At 43.4% G+C, this 18700-nt stretch overlaps 1 protein-coding gene across 1 annotated transcript in view; it reads left to right on the forward strand.

Moving 5' to 3' along the window:
- The first annotated feature begins 1122 nt into the window (after window positions 1-1122).
- The window catches only part of NR2E3 (nuclear receptor subfamily 2 group E member 3), a 32734-nt gene continuing 15156 nt past the window's right edge, over window positions 1123-18700 (forward strand). The window contains exons 1-6 of the mRNA XM_069765603.1: window positions 1123-1177; window positions 1510-1660; window positions 2998-3101; window positions 3228-3476; window positions 4069-4250; window positions 18333-18573. Of these exons, the coding sequence (XP_069621704.1) occupies window positions 1123-1177; window positions 1510-1660; window positions 2998-3101; window positions 3228-3476; window positions 4069-4250; window positions 18333-18573 (982 nt within the window). The remainder of the gene's footprint in view (window positions 1178-1509; window positions 1661-2997; window positions 3102-3227; window positions 3477-4068; window positions 4251-18332; window positions 18574-18700) is intronic.

An 18700-nucleotide genomic window follows, 5' to 3' on the forward strand; every position in this document is an offset into this window, starting at 1 on the left:
TCATAAGATTCGGCCAGGCCCCTGTTACATTTTGAGACCAAACAGCTTTTCTACTAGGCTATTACTAGCCATTCTACATATCTCCCCACCCTGTGATGGTAGAACAGATCAAGACCCTAAAAGGTGTTTGGTCAATTCAAGAGATCTAAAAAATGTAACAGGTGTGTCACCAGGAAGTCCGATAAGTCCATATTCTGCTTATCAAATCATAGGTGACTCAACAAAGCATTTAGTCTGCATGGTTTGGATCCACAGGGGGTCTTCCTGTACTAGCTAGGCGGGGATGTGAATTCCTTCTTTGAAGCCAAGAAGCACATCTCCCCCCCCCCCCATCTGAGCCAATTGTCCTGTTACAGTTGCACATTGTCAGGAGGATTGCAAGTTGTCAATAAATCCCCCCATCCTTTACGAATCTGGCAAATAAAAGGAGATACCCCTCCCTTTTTTAGTCTACTATGTAAAGGTAATAATAAAAAAAGGTTAGATATGAATATATTTTTTTTCATAAACTTGTAACTTAGTAAATAATCTTCATATCACATCAGTGTGGAAAGAGTCTGGAAAATGTTGCCTTCAGAGTATTGCAATATTAATAAAGATTTTCCCAAAACCCAGTCACCCACCAAAAGGTGACATCTCACAGCATACAATTTTTTTCTAGTATAACTGATATGCATTATATGACGAAAAGATCAGGTTGAGATTAAAACCCACTGAATTTCCAAAAATCATGAAATGGAATAGACAGGTCTCCATGGGGGTAGAGATGGTGATGGCTCCACCTTCCTTTAGATGGTAGAGTAAGAGGATGACAATAGACATCTGCTTACACAGCGTTAAGAGCTAATCTCCAGGCCCTAAGAAAAGTCCTGAAAGAGGCAAGGACCAAGAGAAAGATAAACCTCTCCATCCTTATTGTATCTATCCTGTAGCATCATCCACTTCTTGGATTTTGTGTTTTGCTGCACAGCAAGGGATAAGTTGTTCCATAGATTATTCTGCTTAAAACAAGAGAAAGAATTCAAAAGTCATAGGGTCTCTGCTCACCTCTGGGGCTGAAGGGATCTTACAACCTAATAAGAGGAGAATCATATAAGGAACTATTCTAGAAAGTAAGGTGAAATGAGTTCACCAACAGGATCTGTGCTTAGCACCAGCGCAGAAGACAGTCAGTCAGGTAAGACTTTATTACTAGTTTTCTGCAGCTAATACCGTAGATTTTTTTGTGCTCATGATACATTAGTGTTTACGCCATCTAATCTATAGTAAATATAATTTATTTTACCAAGTTTTGTTCAATAGTAATCATTGTTATGGTAGCTGCACATGTAGACTATTATAAAGTTTATTGGCAGCAAATCTGCAGCAAAATTACGCTATATGCAGATTTTATCAAAAAGTTTGTCCTCAATTTGCTCTAAATTTGATCATCGCAAAAAGTGATATCTTCAATGAAGAGCAGAAAAACGCAAACATAGTAGAGTTTGGAATTAAACTTTATTCTTGCAGTTCCTAGTCCTGCGCCAGGACCTGCGCCGAGCTCAGCACTCCTGTGCCGAGTATGTGGGGACAGCAGCAGTGGAAAACACTATGGCATCTTTGCTTGCAATGGTTGCAGTGGATTCTTCAAGAGAAGTGTCCGCCGAAAACTTATCTACCGGTAGGTTACAGACACAGATCCGGCAAGGGTTTGGTAAAGTCATAATCTGTGGTGCCACATTAACATCATCACTTAAAGACATGTTTAGAACATGGGATATCTTCAGGTTTCAATCCAATTGGTTACTTTCCAATATCGGATGCTTTGCTTAAAGATCGAAAAGATTGAAACTGATCATTTGTGATAATGAATCAATTGACAATATGCCAAAGAAAGCAATTAACTGCAGTGATGGAAACGGTTTTAAATACAAAATCCACAACTACCACATTTCTGTCTCTGTTCAGTTTAGTATTAATGGTGCATTAGTCCCATTTAGGTTTATGTTCCACCGATTACCCTGCTGCAGCATCAGATGGATGGGTCATTTCCTTGTCAGATATGTACGACATTGATCTACTTCACAATATTGATATCTAATTAAATATTAATTACATCTGATCAGTACTTCTATAACCAGCTATAATCAAGCTCTTATCAAATATCTGTGGACAATATTTCCACATTGAGCTGCATCATGGGACATTAAACTTTAAGTGTATTGTTGCCGTAAGCATTAGCCACTCCTGTTTTTCATAAAGAGAAATCTGCACATTATGCCAAGAATACAGTTCATATATTGCTCTAAAAATGTTTTGGAATATCTCTTATCTATCTAGAAAAAGGGGGGGGGGGGGAATGAAGGTGCAAACCTTCCCATGCATAGGTGTACCCTGAATAGTAGAAACAAAATATGGAAGCAGGACCCCGAAATAGTGTGAATTATAGGACTTTAATGGCCCATGTAGCAACGTTTCAGTTAATAGTGTAGCGTGCTTGAGAAGGGTTCACACTAGGGATGAGCGACTATACTCGTTACTCGAGATTTCCTGAGCACGCTCGGGTGTCCTCCGAGTATTTTTTTAGTGCTTGGAGATTTTTTTTTTTTGCAGCAGCTGAATGTTTTACATCTGTTAGCCAGCATAAGTACATGTGGGGGTTGCCTGGGAATCCCCACATGTACTTCTGCTGGCTAACAGATGTAAATCATTCAGCTGCGGCAATAAAAACTAAATCTCAGAGCACTAAAAAATACTCTGAGGATACCCGAGCGTGCTCGAGAAATCTCGAGTAACGAGTATATTCGCTCATCACTAGTTCACACCATTAGCTGAATTGTCCCACATGGGCCATTAAAGTCCTATAATTATATTGGACTATTTTTGGAGTGTTACTTCCATTTTTGTTTGTTTCCATCCATGTACCCATCCATCCACACATCCATCCATCTATCCATCCATCTATTGAAGCATGATGGGCAACCATGAAATTAATTTTTGCTTTCTGTCACATGATAGATGTCAGGCTGGAACAGGAATGTGTCCAGTAGATAAAACACACAGAAATCAGTGCCAGGCTTGCCGGCTTAAGAAGTGTCTTCAAACAGGCATGAACAAAGATGGTAAGTTCTCATTTCTCTTATATCTTTGTGGTAGTATGTTGGGATGGGATTAGAACGATTAATTTGTTACTGTTCTCGCTGCCGGCTCTATCGCTTTGTGATTATTCTGTTGATCTATATTTTTAGCAGTGCAGAATGAGCGCCAGCCTCGCAGTACAGCTCAGATTCGCTTAGACAGTATTGACCTGGACACCGAGAACCGTTCTGATCACTCTGCTACAACTCGAGAGCCTCTTCCACCGTGTCCACAAGGAAACAATTTGCGGACTCCTGTTCCAAATTCAGTATCAGGGACTTTAAGTCCACCCCACAACCACAGATTTATGGCCAGCCTGATGACGGCAGAAACATGTGCCAAACTTGAACCAGAAGAAGGTATGTGTGTAAGAATTCAATATTTAGTAGGACTAGGATTTGGGTGTTCCTAAATTACCAAGAAAAAAAAATGGATTGACCAATGTCCACATAGATGTCTGACACTTCCCAGAGCTGCTCATATGGTTGATGTCTGAACTCGTGACTAGAGTTGAATGAATTTGGTCAGATTTGGTCACCGAATCAGAATTTGCCATATTCGTGACATATTGGTACCCTATTTGTGCTGAATGTATGTTTGATGATCGGTTCTGAACATATTCAGTAAATGCTATTCCCATTGACCCTAATGACGTTCGACGAATAGTGCAAAAACAATATTTGATACCGATCGTATTCGGAACCGAATCCGAACAAATTTGCTCAACTCTACTCATGACATGTACCCAACAGATGATATAGGTGTAAATAGCTATTGGCGATTATTCCATGTTGAGTTTTTACATACAAAGAAAAATTCTGTAACATTGCTGTGGACTTTTTCTGTAGGAGAATGTATTTAAGCACCGATTTACTGCATGTTTGAAGTGAAAAGCTATCATGAATGGCGAGAACAAGCCAGCTTATCGCTTCCCATTATCCTTTATTGCAGCCGATGAGAATATTGATGTTACAAGTAATGAGCCCGAACGTACACCTAGTGACTTTCAGATGTCGGCATTCATCACATCCAGTCCAGAGGGGGTGTACGAAACCTCTGCTCGGCTTCTCTTCATGGCAGTTAAATGGGCCAAGAACCTCCCAGTCTTTTCTAACCTTCCATTCAGGGATCAGGTAAGTCACCAGTTACACAAAGTCCTATTACATTCAGAAAAATAAAAACTGTTAATAAAATATGAATGTAGGAAGAGTGAGGATTACTAGGGAATTTTTTTTTTTCAGAATAGATGTTTCTTATAGACAGCGTTAACATGCATATGGCTTTTTTTTTAAATCATGAATCACAATAGATTACATTTCCATATGTGTAGAGGAAGATACGAGCGTAATAAAGTCCATGTTAGTTCAGATCTCCTTGGTTCTTTAATTTGTTAAAAAAAATAAAATATGAAGCTGGCAGTATTGAAGTCTGCACTTCAGTGATGGAAGCAAACCATATGATTAAGGTCTACTCTCCTTCACACATCTGATTTTCTTGTACGGTTGCAATCAATGTTTTTCGCAGATAGAAGACATACCCATTATATTCCATGGTGCAGGGTTTTTTTCTGGTTTTGTTGCAAAGAGTGTCCACAATAAAAGCAAAACGGAGGCATGACGTGTTCAATTCTGATCCTAGCCGCAGCTCAAACTCGCTCATGCAAGTCTATGGGTCAGTGAAAAACTCGGTCTGCAAAGTGATAGTGTGCTTTCCGTATTTTACTTGAAGGTTTCATAAACTATAACTTTTTTTTTGTCACACACGAAAAAAACTGATGACACTAATGGTAAAAACCAACCCACTGACCAAACACTGATGAATAAAACTTGATCCAAAACCACAATGAAAATTTTTGGGGTATTTCATGTACGCAAAAAACAAACAAAAAAGAAACTGGGGTGTATGACACCGACCTAAGGGTATAAATTTATACAAGAAGAGAGGCCAGCCCAGTCCTGCCCCAGTCTTGTCTTCCTGAAGACCACTCATAATGTTGTAGAACACCACTCAAGAGACAAAGTAACATGGATGAGAATCCTGTGGTTGCCCTATACGCTATCCATTCTCTCATCACACTTTGTCATCAGAGCACTGAAAGCAAGGAAATGACAGTGCACTTACCTTATAGATGACTTATCAGAAGAGTAGAAGTCCATATTTTATGACAGCAAGGTATGGCTAGATGGCGGAAGAACATGTAGGTACCATGCCCATGATCACATTAAAAGGGAACTGCCTGTGTCCCCAGATGCTAATAGCCTGCAGAATAACCCAACATCTGCAGGTTAATAGCGTTACAATGCTGTTACTGAAAGCATGGCTACCAGGAGAAAATTAACTTTACTCTTCCAGGAACTGCTGCTTTTCAGTCATAGTGTGCCCAGACCTGCTACTGTAAGCCCTGGCACTTTGACAGCTGATGGAGCAGTTCGTCTGTCAATCAAACTGCCGGGCCATGCTACAGCCACTGCTCATAATATACTGAGTGATGACTATAGCTGTGCTGTGCACGTCTCTGAGACTGAAAGCTGGCAACTCTGAGACTGAAAGCTGGCATCTCTGAGACTGAAAGCTGGCATCTCTGAGACTGGCGTATCCCAGAAGGAATAAAGTTAAAGGTTAGTGATGAGTGAACATGATTGGATAAGGTGTTATAGGCTAAGGTGTTATCTGAGCATGCTCATGTGCTAACCGAGTGTCTTTGGCGTGTCCGAAAAATATGTTTGAATCCCCGCTCCTGCATGTGTTGCGTCTGTCGAACAGCCGCAAGACATGCAGCCGCTGGGACTTGAGCATACGCTGGTTAGCATTTCAGATAACACCTTATCTGAGCACATTATCTCAGTAGCTGCGTATTCAGTAAGACAGTTAAGACAACATTGTAATGTTATTAATTTGTAGATTAATCCTATTTCTGCAGCTTAGGGGTACCGTCACACAGTGGCATTTTGATCGCTACAACGGCACGATTCGTGACGTTCCAGCGATATATCCGTGACGTTCCAGCGATCTCGCTGTGTCTGACACGCTCCTGCGATCAGGGACCCCGCTGAGAATCGTACGTTGTAGCAGATCGTTTGAAACTTTCTTTTGTCATCTAGTGTCCCGCTGTGGCGGCATGATCGCATGGTGTAACAAAGGTGTGCACGATATTGTATACGATGTGCGCATAGTAACCAACGGCTTCTACATCGCACATACGTCATGAAATTATCGCTCCAGCGTTGTACATTGCAAAGTGTGACAGCAGTCTACGACGCTGGAGCGATATTGTTACGATGCTGGAGCGTCACGGATCGTGCCGTCGTAGCGATCAAAATGCCACTGTGTGACGGTACCCTAGGTGTTTGGGAACATGACAGATTCCCTTTAATGTAATAACAAAAGAAATAAATTCACTCCAAACAGATAAAATGTATCTCCCCTTATGGGTTTCTTTTTTTTTTTAAATTCGTTTATTAATAACAAAATCAATTATGTTACATACAATGTACAGTTAGATTGAGAAACACAGTATGTAGCATATAAAGTGTACACATTAAACACGTAATAAAAGGTACTTCAACCCACAGTCCGTGTTATCTTGTATTTGTTGCGAATAACAACTTCATAGTAACACATGTATTACATAGGTAAGAAAAACCAAAAAACCTAAGACTCTTAAATTAAGTCTATGCCTACTCTAGTTGCTAACTAATACGCCGCGTAACCTCGTGCCTATCCCTCCATGCAGTGTCCCCGGCCACCACCAAAGAAGACACCAACCTGATATCTCTAAAGGGTAAGATGGGAAGAATTCCATCGACCCCATATCTTGTCAAATTTTCCCGGACAGCCTCTGTTCTGATATAGCGTGCATTCATACGGGATGATTGAGTTAACCAAGTCAATCCAGGCTCTTCTAGATGGACAGGAGCTTCCCATCCATCTCAGCGCCAATACCTTACGCGCCATAAAGAGTGCCTCTCGCAAAAATATACCAGTGTAGTGATCCCAAGTCTCATCCTCCCACACTCCAAATATGCAAATTAACGGGTCAAGGGGAACAGGTATCAGCAGCAATGATGTTAATAGTAATGTCACTTCCTTCCAATATTGAAGAATTATAGGACATCCCCATATCATATGTACAAAGTCTGCATCTGACGAGTGACACCGCACACATTCTGATGTTTGGAATCGACCCATTTTAAAAAGACGTATCGGGGTTAGGTATGCTTGATGTATTATATACAGTTGAGTCATCCTATTATTAACTGACGGGGATACTTTAACCGGAGATTCAAGAATATCCTCCCAATCCTCCTCCTGCATATTGGAAAGCAGTACCCCCCATTTCTCTCTAATGGAGTTGACAGTGGCTGCGGCTCCCGAAGATAGCATATAGGTGTATAAGGAAGAGATAAGACCCTGGGGGCCCTGCGACTTAAGAATTCCTATCAAGGGTAAAGAAGATATAGCCCGACCTGTATCCACGTACCTCATATGTGTTTGAACGGCTGACCTCAGCTGTAAGTACCGAAAAAATTGGGATCTTGGTATATCATATTTAGTTTGCAATTGTTCAAAAGACACAAAGACCCCTCCATCATACAAATCACCTATTGAGAAGACCCCATACCTCATCCAGAAATCTGTAGATGGATGACTTAGTAGAATGGAGAAATAACTATTGTTCCATAGGGGCATCTCTGCTATAATATCTACATATCCCGTAATTTTTTTAATTTGTCTCCAAACTAAACGCGCCAGCCGGAGCAGGGGTAGCAGTCGGGGAGCACTGATTTTCTCCGCCTCCAAAAAGTTTAATGGGCAATCAATTTGAGCCGAATGAATTAAATGGTTTTCCGAATTGGGGAGGCAATTATTGGGCATCCACGGGTAGAGAGCTTTTGCCTGACCGGCCAGGTAATATAAATAAAAATCCGGGAGCGCCGCTCCTCCTCCCTGTTTTGGCCTCTGTAGTGTAGACAGTTTGAGTTTAGGTCTAGATTTCCCCCATGTGAAGGTGGTAAGTTGAGAGTTTAGTGTCGCGAAAAAGGACCTAGGCACCGGCGTGGCACTATGTTGGAGGCAGTAACTGAGTTTGGGAAGCAGAATCATTTTAATTAAATTAATACGACCAGCTACGGATAAAGGGAGTTTGCTCCAGGCCGCAAACTTAGATTTGACTAATTCTAACAGTGGAAATACATTGAGTTGCAAGTCAGTTCTACCATGCTAAGATATGTGTATACCCAAATATTTAAAACTAGACACAACAGGAAGGGGGGACAAAGTCTCTAAATCGGGCATTGGAGAGTGGGAAAGGGGCATCAACGCGGATTTGTCCCAGTTTATATATAAACCTGAATATCTACTAAAGTTATCTATAGTGGCTATTACTCGCGGTAGCGTTTCCTCCACCTGATCCATGAATATTACCATGTCATCAGCATACAGGCCAATGGTATCTACCCGATCAGCTATGTGTATTCCTTTAATGGCAGAAGAGGATCTTATTTGTATCGCCAATGCTTCCAATGCCAGGGCGAAGAGGGCCTAGGAAAGAGGGCATCCCTGTCCCGTCCCCCTATGCAGAGGAATGGGTTTAGAGATGGAACCATTTATAATAATCCGGGCCCTAGGCTTCATATACAGCAGTCCCACCCATTTAAGAAATTTGTCACCAAAGCCGTATTTTTTCAAACAAGCTAATAAAAAGGGCCACTCAAGGGAGTCAAAGGCCTTGGCCGCGTCCAGCGACGCCAATGCCCAAGAGTTATCCAACACCAGTGAGCTATATTGGACTACCGATTGGACCCGTCTAATGTTAATGGAAGTATTTTTACCAGGCATGAAGCCTGTTTGGTCTGGGTGAATGAGGTTTAGTATAATCGAGTTCAGCCTGGTGGCCAGGATTTTGGTGAAGATCTTATAATCTACATTGACCAGTGATATAGGCCGGTAAGATCCACAGTCTAGTGGGTCCTTCCCCTCCTTTTTGAGTATAATGATATTCGCCTCATAGAAGGTGTCCGGCATAGAGTCTCCCCCCTGCATCCCCTGGTACACCCTCAGCAGGAGTGGTGCTAAAATATCATGATATTTCCTATATAATTCAACGGGAAAACCGTCCGGACCAGGAGCTTTCCCAGAGGCCATATCCGCCAAAGCTTGCTCGACCTCCTCCAGGGTGAACTCAGCGTCCATAAAGGCGCGTTGAGCTGAGTCTAATTCAGGGAATGTCACATCTGATAAATAATCTAAGTTTCCCAGGACATCAAAGTCACACTTAGATGTGTATAACGACTCGTAATAATCTTGAAAACAATGAAGAATTTCCTCTGTTGAGGATACTAATGAGCCATCTGGTGTTTGAATTTGCAATATAGTGTTAGATACATTATGTTGTCGTACCAAGAAGGCTAAAAATTTGCTAGCTTGATTTCCCATCTCAAAGAAGGACTGGCGAGCAAAAAATAGTTTACGTTTAGATTTCGTGTCTATGTGTTGGTCATATAGCCTCTGGGAAGTTTGCCACGCAAGTCTGTTGCTATTAGTTGGATTAGATACAAATACCGACTCCGAGTCCTTCAGCTGTCGCTCCATCTCATCGTCCTCTCTCGAGGTCACTCTCTTTATGTACGATATCGTAGAAGATAGACACCCTCTTAGCGACCGCCGATACGCCTTTTAACGGCGGCCGCTAAGGGTACTTAAACCACAGCGCCGTTAATTAACGGCGCTGTGGAAAAAGTGTATAGCGCCCCCCAGAGTCCGATTTTCTCCGGGGTCTCGGCTGCTGGAGGTAGCCGAGACCCCAGAGAACATGATTCGGGTTTTTTTTTACCCACCCCGCATTTGCGATCGCCGGTAATTAACCGTTTACCGGTGATCGCAAAAAAAAAAACCGCGATTTGCATTGTGTTTCTCTCCCCTCTAATGTGATCGGACATTAGAGGGGAGAGAAATAGGGTCCCCCGAGCCCCCCACGGTACCTAATGTACTGGTGAAGGTGCCCCCCCGGTCCCCGACCCTCCTCCTTCCTGTGCGGGCTCCAAAATGGCGGGCACAAGTGCAGATGCGCCCGCCAAAACCCAGCTTCCCCCGCAGTGTATTGGGGTCGGTTTTTACTGACTCCTGGAGCGATCGCAATCCCGGGGGTCTTTACAGACCCACGGGGTTGCGATCGCTGCAAATAGTTTGTAAAAAAAAAAAAAAATGCTTTGCATTTCTCTCCCCTCTGATGTGATCGCACATCAGAAGGGAGAGAAATAGAGCCCCCGAGCCCCCCACCATACCGCCTGCACATCAGGGCTCCTGTCCCCGTTCCTCAGTCCATGGTCCCCGATCCTCAGCTCACGGCTCCTGGCCCCCCTTCTTCTTCTCTGCTGGAAGAAAATGGCGGGCGCATGCGCAGTGCGCCTGCCATGATCTGCCAGCAGAGACCCAGCAACCTATGAGAATTTTCTCATTGGCTGCTGGGTTTTGATTACTGTAATATGTCCAATTACAGTGATCAAAACCCCTAATATTTGATAAACATGGCAGCACTTGGGCTGTACCTTTCTCTTCTCTCCTTGTAGTTGTTCTAGGAGAGAAGAGAGAGAGACTACAGTTCAAGTGCTGCCCTGTCAGTTACAAAAAACATAATATCTGCCTCCGCCAGCATCCAATTTACCCACCCCCGTTCTCCGTAATCCCTGCATCATCAGCAGAGGAGTATGAAAAAAAAATTATAATTTTTTTTTTTTTAATTTTTTTTAGGGTTAGGGGAGGAATTAGATAAAATGGCCCGCAGAACTTTTAGCGCGGAGCAAGCTTACAGCCTGCTTTGCTCCGGCAGCGAAACAGATTCTGCCCCTGAAGTTGAGCAGTTTTCAGACAGTGATGACGACTCTTCCTCCACGGGATCCCCCAGCCCGGTGGTAGCGGAGTCGGTCGTCACTGCTGAAGCTTCAGAGGCAGGACCAAGTACCGCTACCGCTGTGGCATAATGACACCTCATTTTCCCCTCAAATTCCCCCTTTTTCTGCAGTCCCTGGAATAAAAGTAGATGTCGCCAATTTTACCCCCATTGATTTTTTTGAAATTTTCATTAGCCCCGAAGTCCTGCAATTAATCGTCCACCAAACAAATCTATATGCCCGGCAATATATTTCCCAAAAACCCACTGCCTTTCATTCCCGTTCCTGGATCCCCACAAATGTCCCTGAAATAAAAAAATTCTTAGGCCTCACCCTGAATATGGGTATAGTAAAAAAAAACACTCTCCGCTTTTACTGGGCAACAAAAGCTGTCCACTGCACCCCTGTATTTGCAGCCATCATGTCCCGAGCCCGTTACGAAGCCCTGATGAGATTCCTCCACTTCAGTGACAATTCCCAAGCTCTCCCAAGAACTGACCCCAACTACGATCGGCTAAATAAATTAAGACCCCTAATTTCCCTCCTAAAAACTTCCTTTCTAAATTCCTATACCCCAGAGCAAAATATGGCAGTCGACGAGTCCTTGATGAGCTACAAGGGCCGTCTGTTATTCCGCCAATTTATTCCCTCCAAGAGAGCCAAATACGGCGTAAAATTATATAAAGCTTACGAGAGCTCATCAGGGTACACGTCTACCTTCCTAATTTATGAAGGTAGGGACCGCCAAATAAACCCCCCAAACTGCCCCCAGACAATTGGTATCCCAGGCAAAATTGTCTGGGAGCTAATGACGCCCTTTCTCAATCAAGGGTACCACGTGTATACCGATAACTATTACACGAGTATCCCCCTATACAAATCCCTCCATGCTGCAAATACAGGGGCCTGTGGGACAGTAAGGAAAAACAGAGTGGGGTTTCCATCACAGTTGGTGTCCAGACGTTTGGAGAGGGGGGCGTCATTTTCACTTGCAAGCGACCAACTTCTTGCAGTGAAGTGGAAAGACAGGAAGGACGTCTATATGCTTTCCACACTGCATACGGACACCACTGTGACGGTCAGAGAGAGGGGTGCCACCAGGGACAAAGAAAAACCAGTCTGCGTCACAGACTATAACAGACATATGGGTGGCGTAGACCTGTCAGACCAGGTTCTGCAACCATACCTGGTCAAGAGGAAGACCAGGGCGTGGTATAAAAAGGTGGGAATCTATCTAATTCAGACTGCCACCTACAACAGCTTTGTCCTATATAAAAAATCTCAAGGACCGCTAACTTTCCTGCACTTTCAGGAAAAAGTAGTAGAGAGCCTCATATTTGAGTCCATGGCACCGGGGGAAGCCTTCGACTCTGAGGATTCCCGGAGACTGTCAGAACGCCATTTTCCTCACCCTGTCCCTGTCACTCCCACCCAAAGGTATCCTCAAAAAAGGTGCCGAGTTTGCAGAAAGCATGGCAGGCGGAGTGATTCCCGATTCTATTGCCCCACATGCCCATCCCAACCATCCTCTCGCTTCCTCAAACTCAATGTGGACAAATCTGAACTCATCATCTTTCCTCCATCCCACAAATCTTCCTTACTTGACCTATCTATCGCAGTCAATGACATCATGCTTTCCCCTGTACCCGAAGTCCGCTGCCTCGGCGTAACCTTCGACTCTGCCCTGTCCTTCAAACCACACGTCCAAGCTCTTTCCACCTTCTGTCGCCTCCAGCTCAAAAATATCTCCAGGATCCGTCCTTTCCTCAACCCCCAATCTACTAAAATGCTTGTGCACGCCCTCATCATTTCCCGCCTTGACTACTGCAACATCCTTTTCTGTGGCCTCCCTGCTAACACCCTTGCACCTCTCCAGTCCATCCTTAACTCTGCTGCCCAACTAATCCATCTCTCTCCTCGCTACTCCTCCGCTTCCCCCCTCTGCAAATCTCTTCACTGGCTCCCATTCCCTCAGCGTATCCAGTTCAAATTGCTAATACTGACCTACAAAGCCATCCACAACCTGTCTCCTCCATATATCTCTGAACTAATCTCTCGATATCTTCCCTCATGTGACCTCCGGTCCTCCCAAGACCTCCTTCTCTCCTCCACACTTATTCGCTCCTCATCCAATCGCCTCCAAGACTTCTCCCGAATATCCCCCATCCTCTGGAACTCTCTGCCCCAACACGTCCGACTATCAACCACAGTCGGATCCTTCAGACGGAACCTGAAAACTCATCTCTTCAGGAAAGCCTACAGCCTGCACTGACACCGCTGCTGCCTCATCACCAACGAAGCTACCGCCTCACCAACACCAGAGCTACCGCCTCACCAACACCGGAGCTACCGCCTCACCAACACCGGAGCTCCTGCAACCCTCAACCTACTGTCTCCTTCCCCATAATCCTGTAGAATGTAAGCCCGCAAGGGCAGGGTCCTCGCCCCTCTGTATCAGTCCGCCATTGTTAGTTTGTTTACTGTATGTGATATTTGTAACTTGTATGTAACCCCTTCTCATCTACCGCACCATGGAATCAATGGTGCTATATAAATAAATAATAATAATAATAATAATAATAATAATAACCAGGCCTTTGTATCTCCCCGTTTTGAGACCTACCACACCACCTACAATTATTAGTTTGCTTTTTTTCAATAATTTTTATTTTCTGCTTAGTGGCCCCAGTAGTACAATTTGGAACAATTGATAAATAATATTTTAATTAGTAGATCCCATTTTACCCCATTTCACAATTAATTCCAGAACTTGATCAATCCCATACCAAACTACTATCCCAACAAATTCTCGTCCACGTACCCACGTCTGTACGCTCTAGAGTGTGGACCCCACAAATGTTCTTGCAAAGTCAGGTCATCTGAAAATTCTACAAAGGCACAGATGATTGGCCTCGGGGAGACCAAAACATCCAACACCGCGGAGACACCATCACGTGTTTCTCAACGCAGTGATTCCAGAACACTGCCCCCATCCCTTATGGGAAATATGCAGATGCATGTAAAGAAGCTGCGGAGACACCATCACGTGTTTCTCGACGCAAGCAGTGAATAGCCAGGCCTTTCCCCGGGAAGGAACAACCACGGGAAGGGCAGCATCCTATGAAGGAAAGCCACCTATGCCAAGCATGGTATCCATCCACAGACAGCTGTTTCGGGGTTTTTGCCCCTCATCAGTGTGGAGTAGGAATCTGGCTATTAGGAGCAGTGCCTAGTAAAAAGGCTATAAAGGCACAGATGATTGGCCTCGGGGAGACCAAAACATCCAACACCGCGGAGACACCATCACGTGTTTCTCAACGCAGTGATTCCAGAACACTGCCCCCATCCCTTATGGGAAATATGCAGATGCATGTAAAGAAGCTGCGGAGACACCATCACGTGTTTCTCGACGCAAGCAGTGAATAGCCAGGCCTTTCCCCGGGAAGGAACAACCACGGGAAGGGCAGCATCCTATGAAGGAAAGCCACCTATGCCAAGCATGGTATCCATCCACAGACAGCTGTTTCGGGGTTTTTGCCCCTCATCAGTGTGGAGTAGGAATCTGGCTATTAGGAGCAGTGCCTAGTAAAAAGGCTATAAAGGCATAGATGATTGGCCTCGGGGAGACCAAAACATCCAACACCGCGGAGACACCATCACGTGTTTCTCAACGCAGTGATTCCAGAACACTGCCCCCATTCCTTATGGGAAATATGCAGATGCATGTAAAGAAGCTGCGGAGACACCATCACGTGTTTCTCGACGCAAGCAGTGAATAGCCAGGCCTTTCCCCGGGAAGGAACAACCACGGGAAGGGCAGCATCCTATGAAGGAAAGCCACCTATGCCAAGCATGTTATCCATCCACAGACAGCTGTTTCGGGGTTTTTGCCCCTCATCAGTGTGGAGTAGGAATCTGGCTATTAGGAGCAGTGCCTAGTAAAAAGGCTATAAAGGCACAGATGATTGGCCTCGGGGAGACCAAAACATCCAACACCGCGGAGACACCATCACGTGTTTCTCAACACAGTGATTCCAGAACACTGCCCCCATCCCTTATGGGAAATATGCAGATGCATGTAAAGAAGCTGCGGAGACACCATCACGTGTTTGCGTCGAGAAACACGTGATGGCGTCTCCGCAGCTTCTTTACATGCATCTGCATATTTCCCATAAGGGATGGGGGCAGTGTTCTGGAATCACTGCGTTGAGAAACACGTGATGGTGTCTCCGCGGTGTTGGATGTTTTGGTCTCCCCGAGGCCAATCATCTGTGCCTTTATAGCCTTTTTACTAGGCACTGCTCCTAATAGCCAGATTCCTACTCCACACTGATGAGGGGCAAAAACCCCAAAACAGCTGTCTGTGGATGGATACCATGCTTGGCATAGGTGGCTTTCCTTCATAGAATGCTGCCCTTCCCGTGGTTGTTCCTTCCCGGGGAAAGGCCTGGCTATTCACTGCTTGCGTCGAGAAACACGTGATGGTGTCTCCGCAGCTTCTTTACATGCATCTGAAAATTCTACGACTCGATCAATCCCATACCAAACTACTATCACAACAAATTCTCATCCACGTACCCACGGCTGTACGCTCTAGAGTGTGGACCCCACAAATGTTCTTGCAAAGTCAGGTCATCTGAAAATTCTACGACTCGATCAATCCCATACCAAACTACTATTCAAACAAATTCTCGTCCACGTACCTATGTCAATAAGCGTTAGAATGTGGACCCCAGAAATGATCTTGAAAAGTGAAATCATCTGAAAATGAATTCTAGGACTTGATTACTCACAAACATTTTTGACCATTTATCTAACTTTGACTGCTTTATGACTCTTGCTACACAAAACTTTGGCTTCCATTTATATTACTTATATTTATGTTGATGATACGGGCATGATCATTTTATTGTAGGATTTCTAAAAAAATTAGGAAGTTCCGTACTTATACACTATGGGCTTTACTTTATGGTTCTTGCCGAACCTCTGGTACCAGACAATACTTTCTATAGAGAACTGGTTGTTTTGTGCATATAGCGGTTCTGACCTTGGCGGGTGGGAGCTTGCTATGGTGTACCACGTCTATTGGCACATTCGTCTCTCATATAGGGATTGATGGAGCTAAAAGGACGTTGTACGACCAGTCTCTGAAAGTGTCTGCCATTCTAGCCCTGATGCTGTTCTTTCATCTTTGGAACAAACTCCGCTTTGCCACATAGTTGGCTGCATTTTCCTACACATTTTGCCCTTCATTCCAGTACAGTTTATTCTTCCTGCTACAATATACGCAAATGCGGGACAACTGTTTTGTTAGCAAGACCAATTTTATAGTCAGCCATTGTGTTTTAGGAGCATGCCTCCCTCTGTGAGTAATAATTCCTGGAAGGATTTTCTTTTTTGCTCAATGTCTCTAGAAGCTTTGAATGGGTCCTGGATCTTCAATTTCAAATTAAGCCAAATTTGTCACATTGTGCCCCTTTCTGTCCAAGCCCTGCCATTTGTCCAAACAGAACTTTTTGACTACATATGGGATATCGCTGCGCTCATAATAAAGTGGGTAACGAATTGTGGGGTCCACTTTTTGATGTTATTTCTGAAAAAGTGAGACATTCAGGTCTAAAACAAGATTCTCGTGGAAAAAAATGAATTTTTTCAATATGACGACCTAATGTTATCAAACTCTGTGTCATATATGTGGGTTCAATATATACCCCTGATTAAAATCTTTGAGGGGTGTAGTTTCCAAAACGGGGTCAGTTGTGGGGGGTTTCTGCTGTTAGGCACATCTACAAACCCAAAATGGCGTCCGCTCTCACAATTAAGAGATTAAAAATTCAAACGGCGCTCCTTCCCTTCCAAGCTCCGCAGTGCGCCCAAACAGAGGTTTACCCCCACATACGGGGTATCGACATACTCAGGACAAATTGCACAACAACTTTTGGGGTCCAATTTGTCTTGCTACCCTTGGGAAAATAAAAAATTGGGGGTGAAAAGATCATTTTTGTGAAAAAAAAATGATTTTTAATTTTTTCGGCTCTACGTTATAAACTTGTGTGAAGCACTTGGGTGTTCAAAGTGTTGACCACACACCTAGATAAGTTCCTTAGGGGGTCTAGTTTCCAAAATGGTGTCACTTGTGGGGGGTTTCCACTGTTTAGGCACATCAGCGGCTCTCCAAACGCGACATGGTGTCCGATCTCAATTCCAGGGAATTCTATGTTGAAAAAGCCAAATGGCGCTCCTTCCCTTCTGAGCTCTACTGTGCACCCAAACAGTGGTCCTTCCCCACATATGGGGTATCGGCATTCTCCAGACAAATTGCACAACAAATTATGTGGTTCATTTTCTTTTTTTACACTTGTGAAAATAAAAAAAATTGGTTCTGAAGTAAAATGTTTGTGAAAAAAAGTAAAATGTTCATTTTTTCCTTCCACATTGCTTCAGTTCCTGTGCAGCAACTGAAGGGTTAATAAACTTCTTGAATGTGGTTTTGCGCACCTTGAGGGGTGCAGTTTTTAGAATGGTGTCAATTTTGGGCATTTTATGCCACATAGACCCCTCAAACTGACTTCAAATGTGAGGTGGTCTCTAAAAAAAAATGGTTTTGTAAATTTTGCTGTAAAAATAAAAAATTGCTGGTCAAATTTTGACCCTTATAACTCCCTAATAAAAAAAAAATTTTATTCCAAAATTGTGCTGATGTAAAGTAGACATATGGGAAATGTTATTTATTGACCATTTTGTGTGACATATCTCTTTGATGTAAGGGAATAAAAATTCAAATTTTGAAAATTGCTAAATTTTCAAAATTTTCGCCATATTTCCGTTTTTTTAATAAATAATCGCAAGTAATATCTAAGAAATTTTACCACTAACATGAAGTACAATATGTCACGAAAAAACAATCTCAGAATCAGCGGGATCCGTTGAAGCGTTCCAGTGTTATAACCTCATAAAGTGACAGTGGTCAGAATTGCAAAAATCGGCTTGGTCATTAAGTACCAAATTGGCTCTGTCACTAGGGGGTTAAATATGCCTTAAGGGCATCCCAAAATATATTAGTGTTTTGGGGTCCAGAATGAGATGAGAGGAAGCATTTTAACTGTCCCACAGTCCTATCACTCGAGTCAATTAATTTAAGCCAGAATGGGTTTAATTTCCAAGTCATATTGTCTCTGAATTGCCCAAATTTGAGTTTGAGAATGACCGGGCTATGATCAGATATTCTTATGGGTTTCTTGGTAAATTTTCCAAACACTTTTTTTTAAATAAGAAACTAAACAATTTGAAAGATACTTTGTATCAAATCTGATCTTATTTGTGTAGGTCATTTTGCTGGAGGAAGCATGGTGTGAGCTGTTCTTGCTGTGTGCTATCCAATGGTCAATGCCCCTTGAGAGCTGTCCTTTACTGTCTGTGCCTGACCTGTCTTCCAATATCCATGGGAAATCTGTCTCCTCCAGTGTGGACATTCGAATCTTTCAAGAAACAATCAGTCGATTTAAGTCCCTTTGTGTTGACCCAACAGAGTTTGCTTGCATGAAGGCGGTGCTCCTTTTTAAGCCAGGTAAGTCATTGTATTGTTCTACCAATATACAATATAGCAGTGATATCTTTTCTTATAACTGACCATTTATACAATTTCATGTGGACCTGTCCACTTGTTTTGAGAAACTGGAAGCACTAAAATCTTT

This window comes from Ranitomeya imitator, chromosome 4 (assembly GCF_032444005.1).
Source record: "Ranitomeya imitator isolate aRanImi1 chromosome 4, aRanImi1.pri, whole genome shotgun sequence".
Taxonomy (NCBI): domain Eukaryota; kingdom Metazoa; phylum Chordata; class Amphibia; order Anura; family Dendrobatidae; genus Ranitomeya; species Ranitomeya imitator.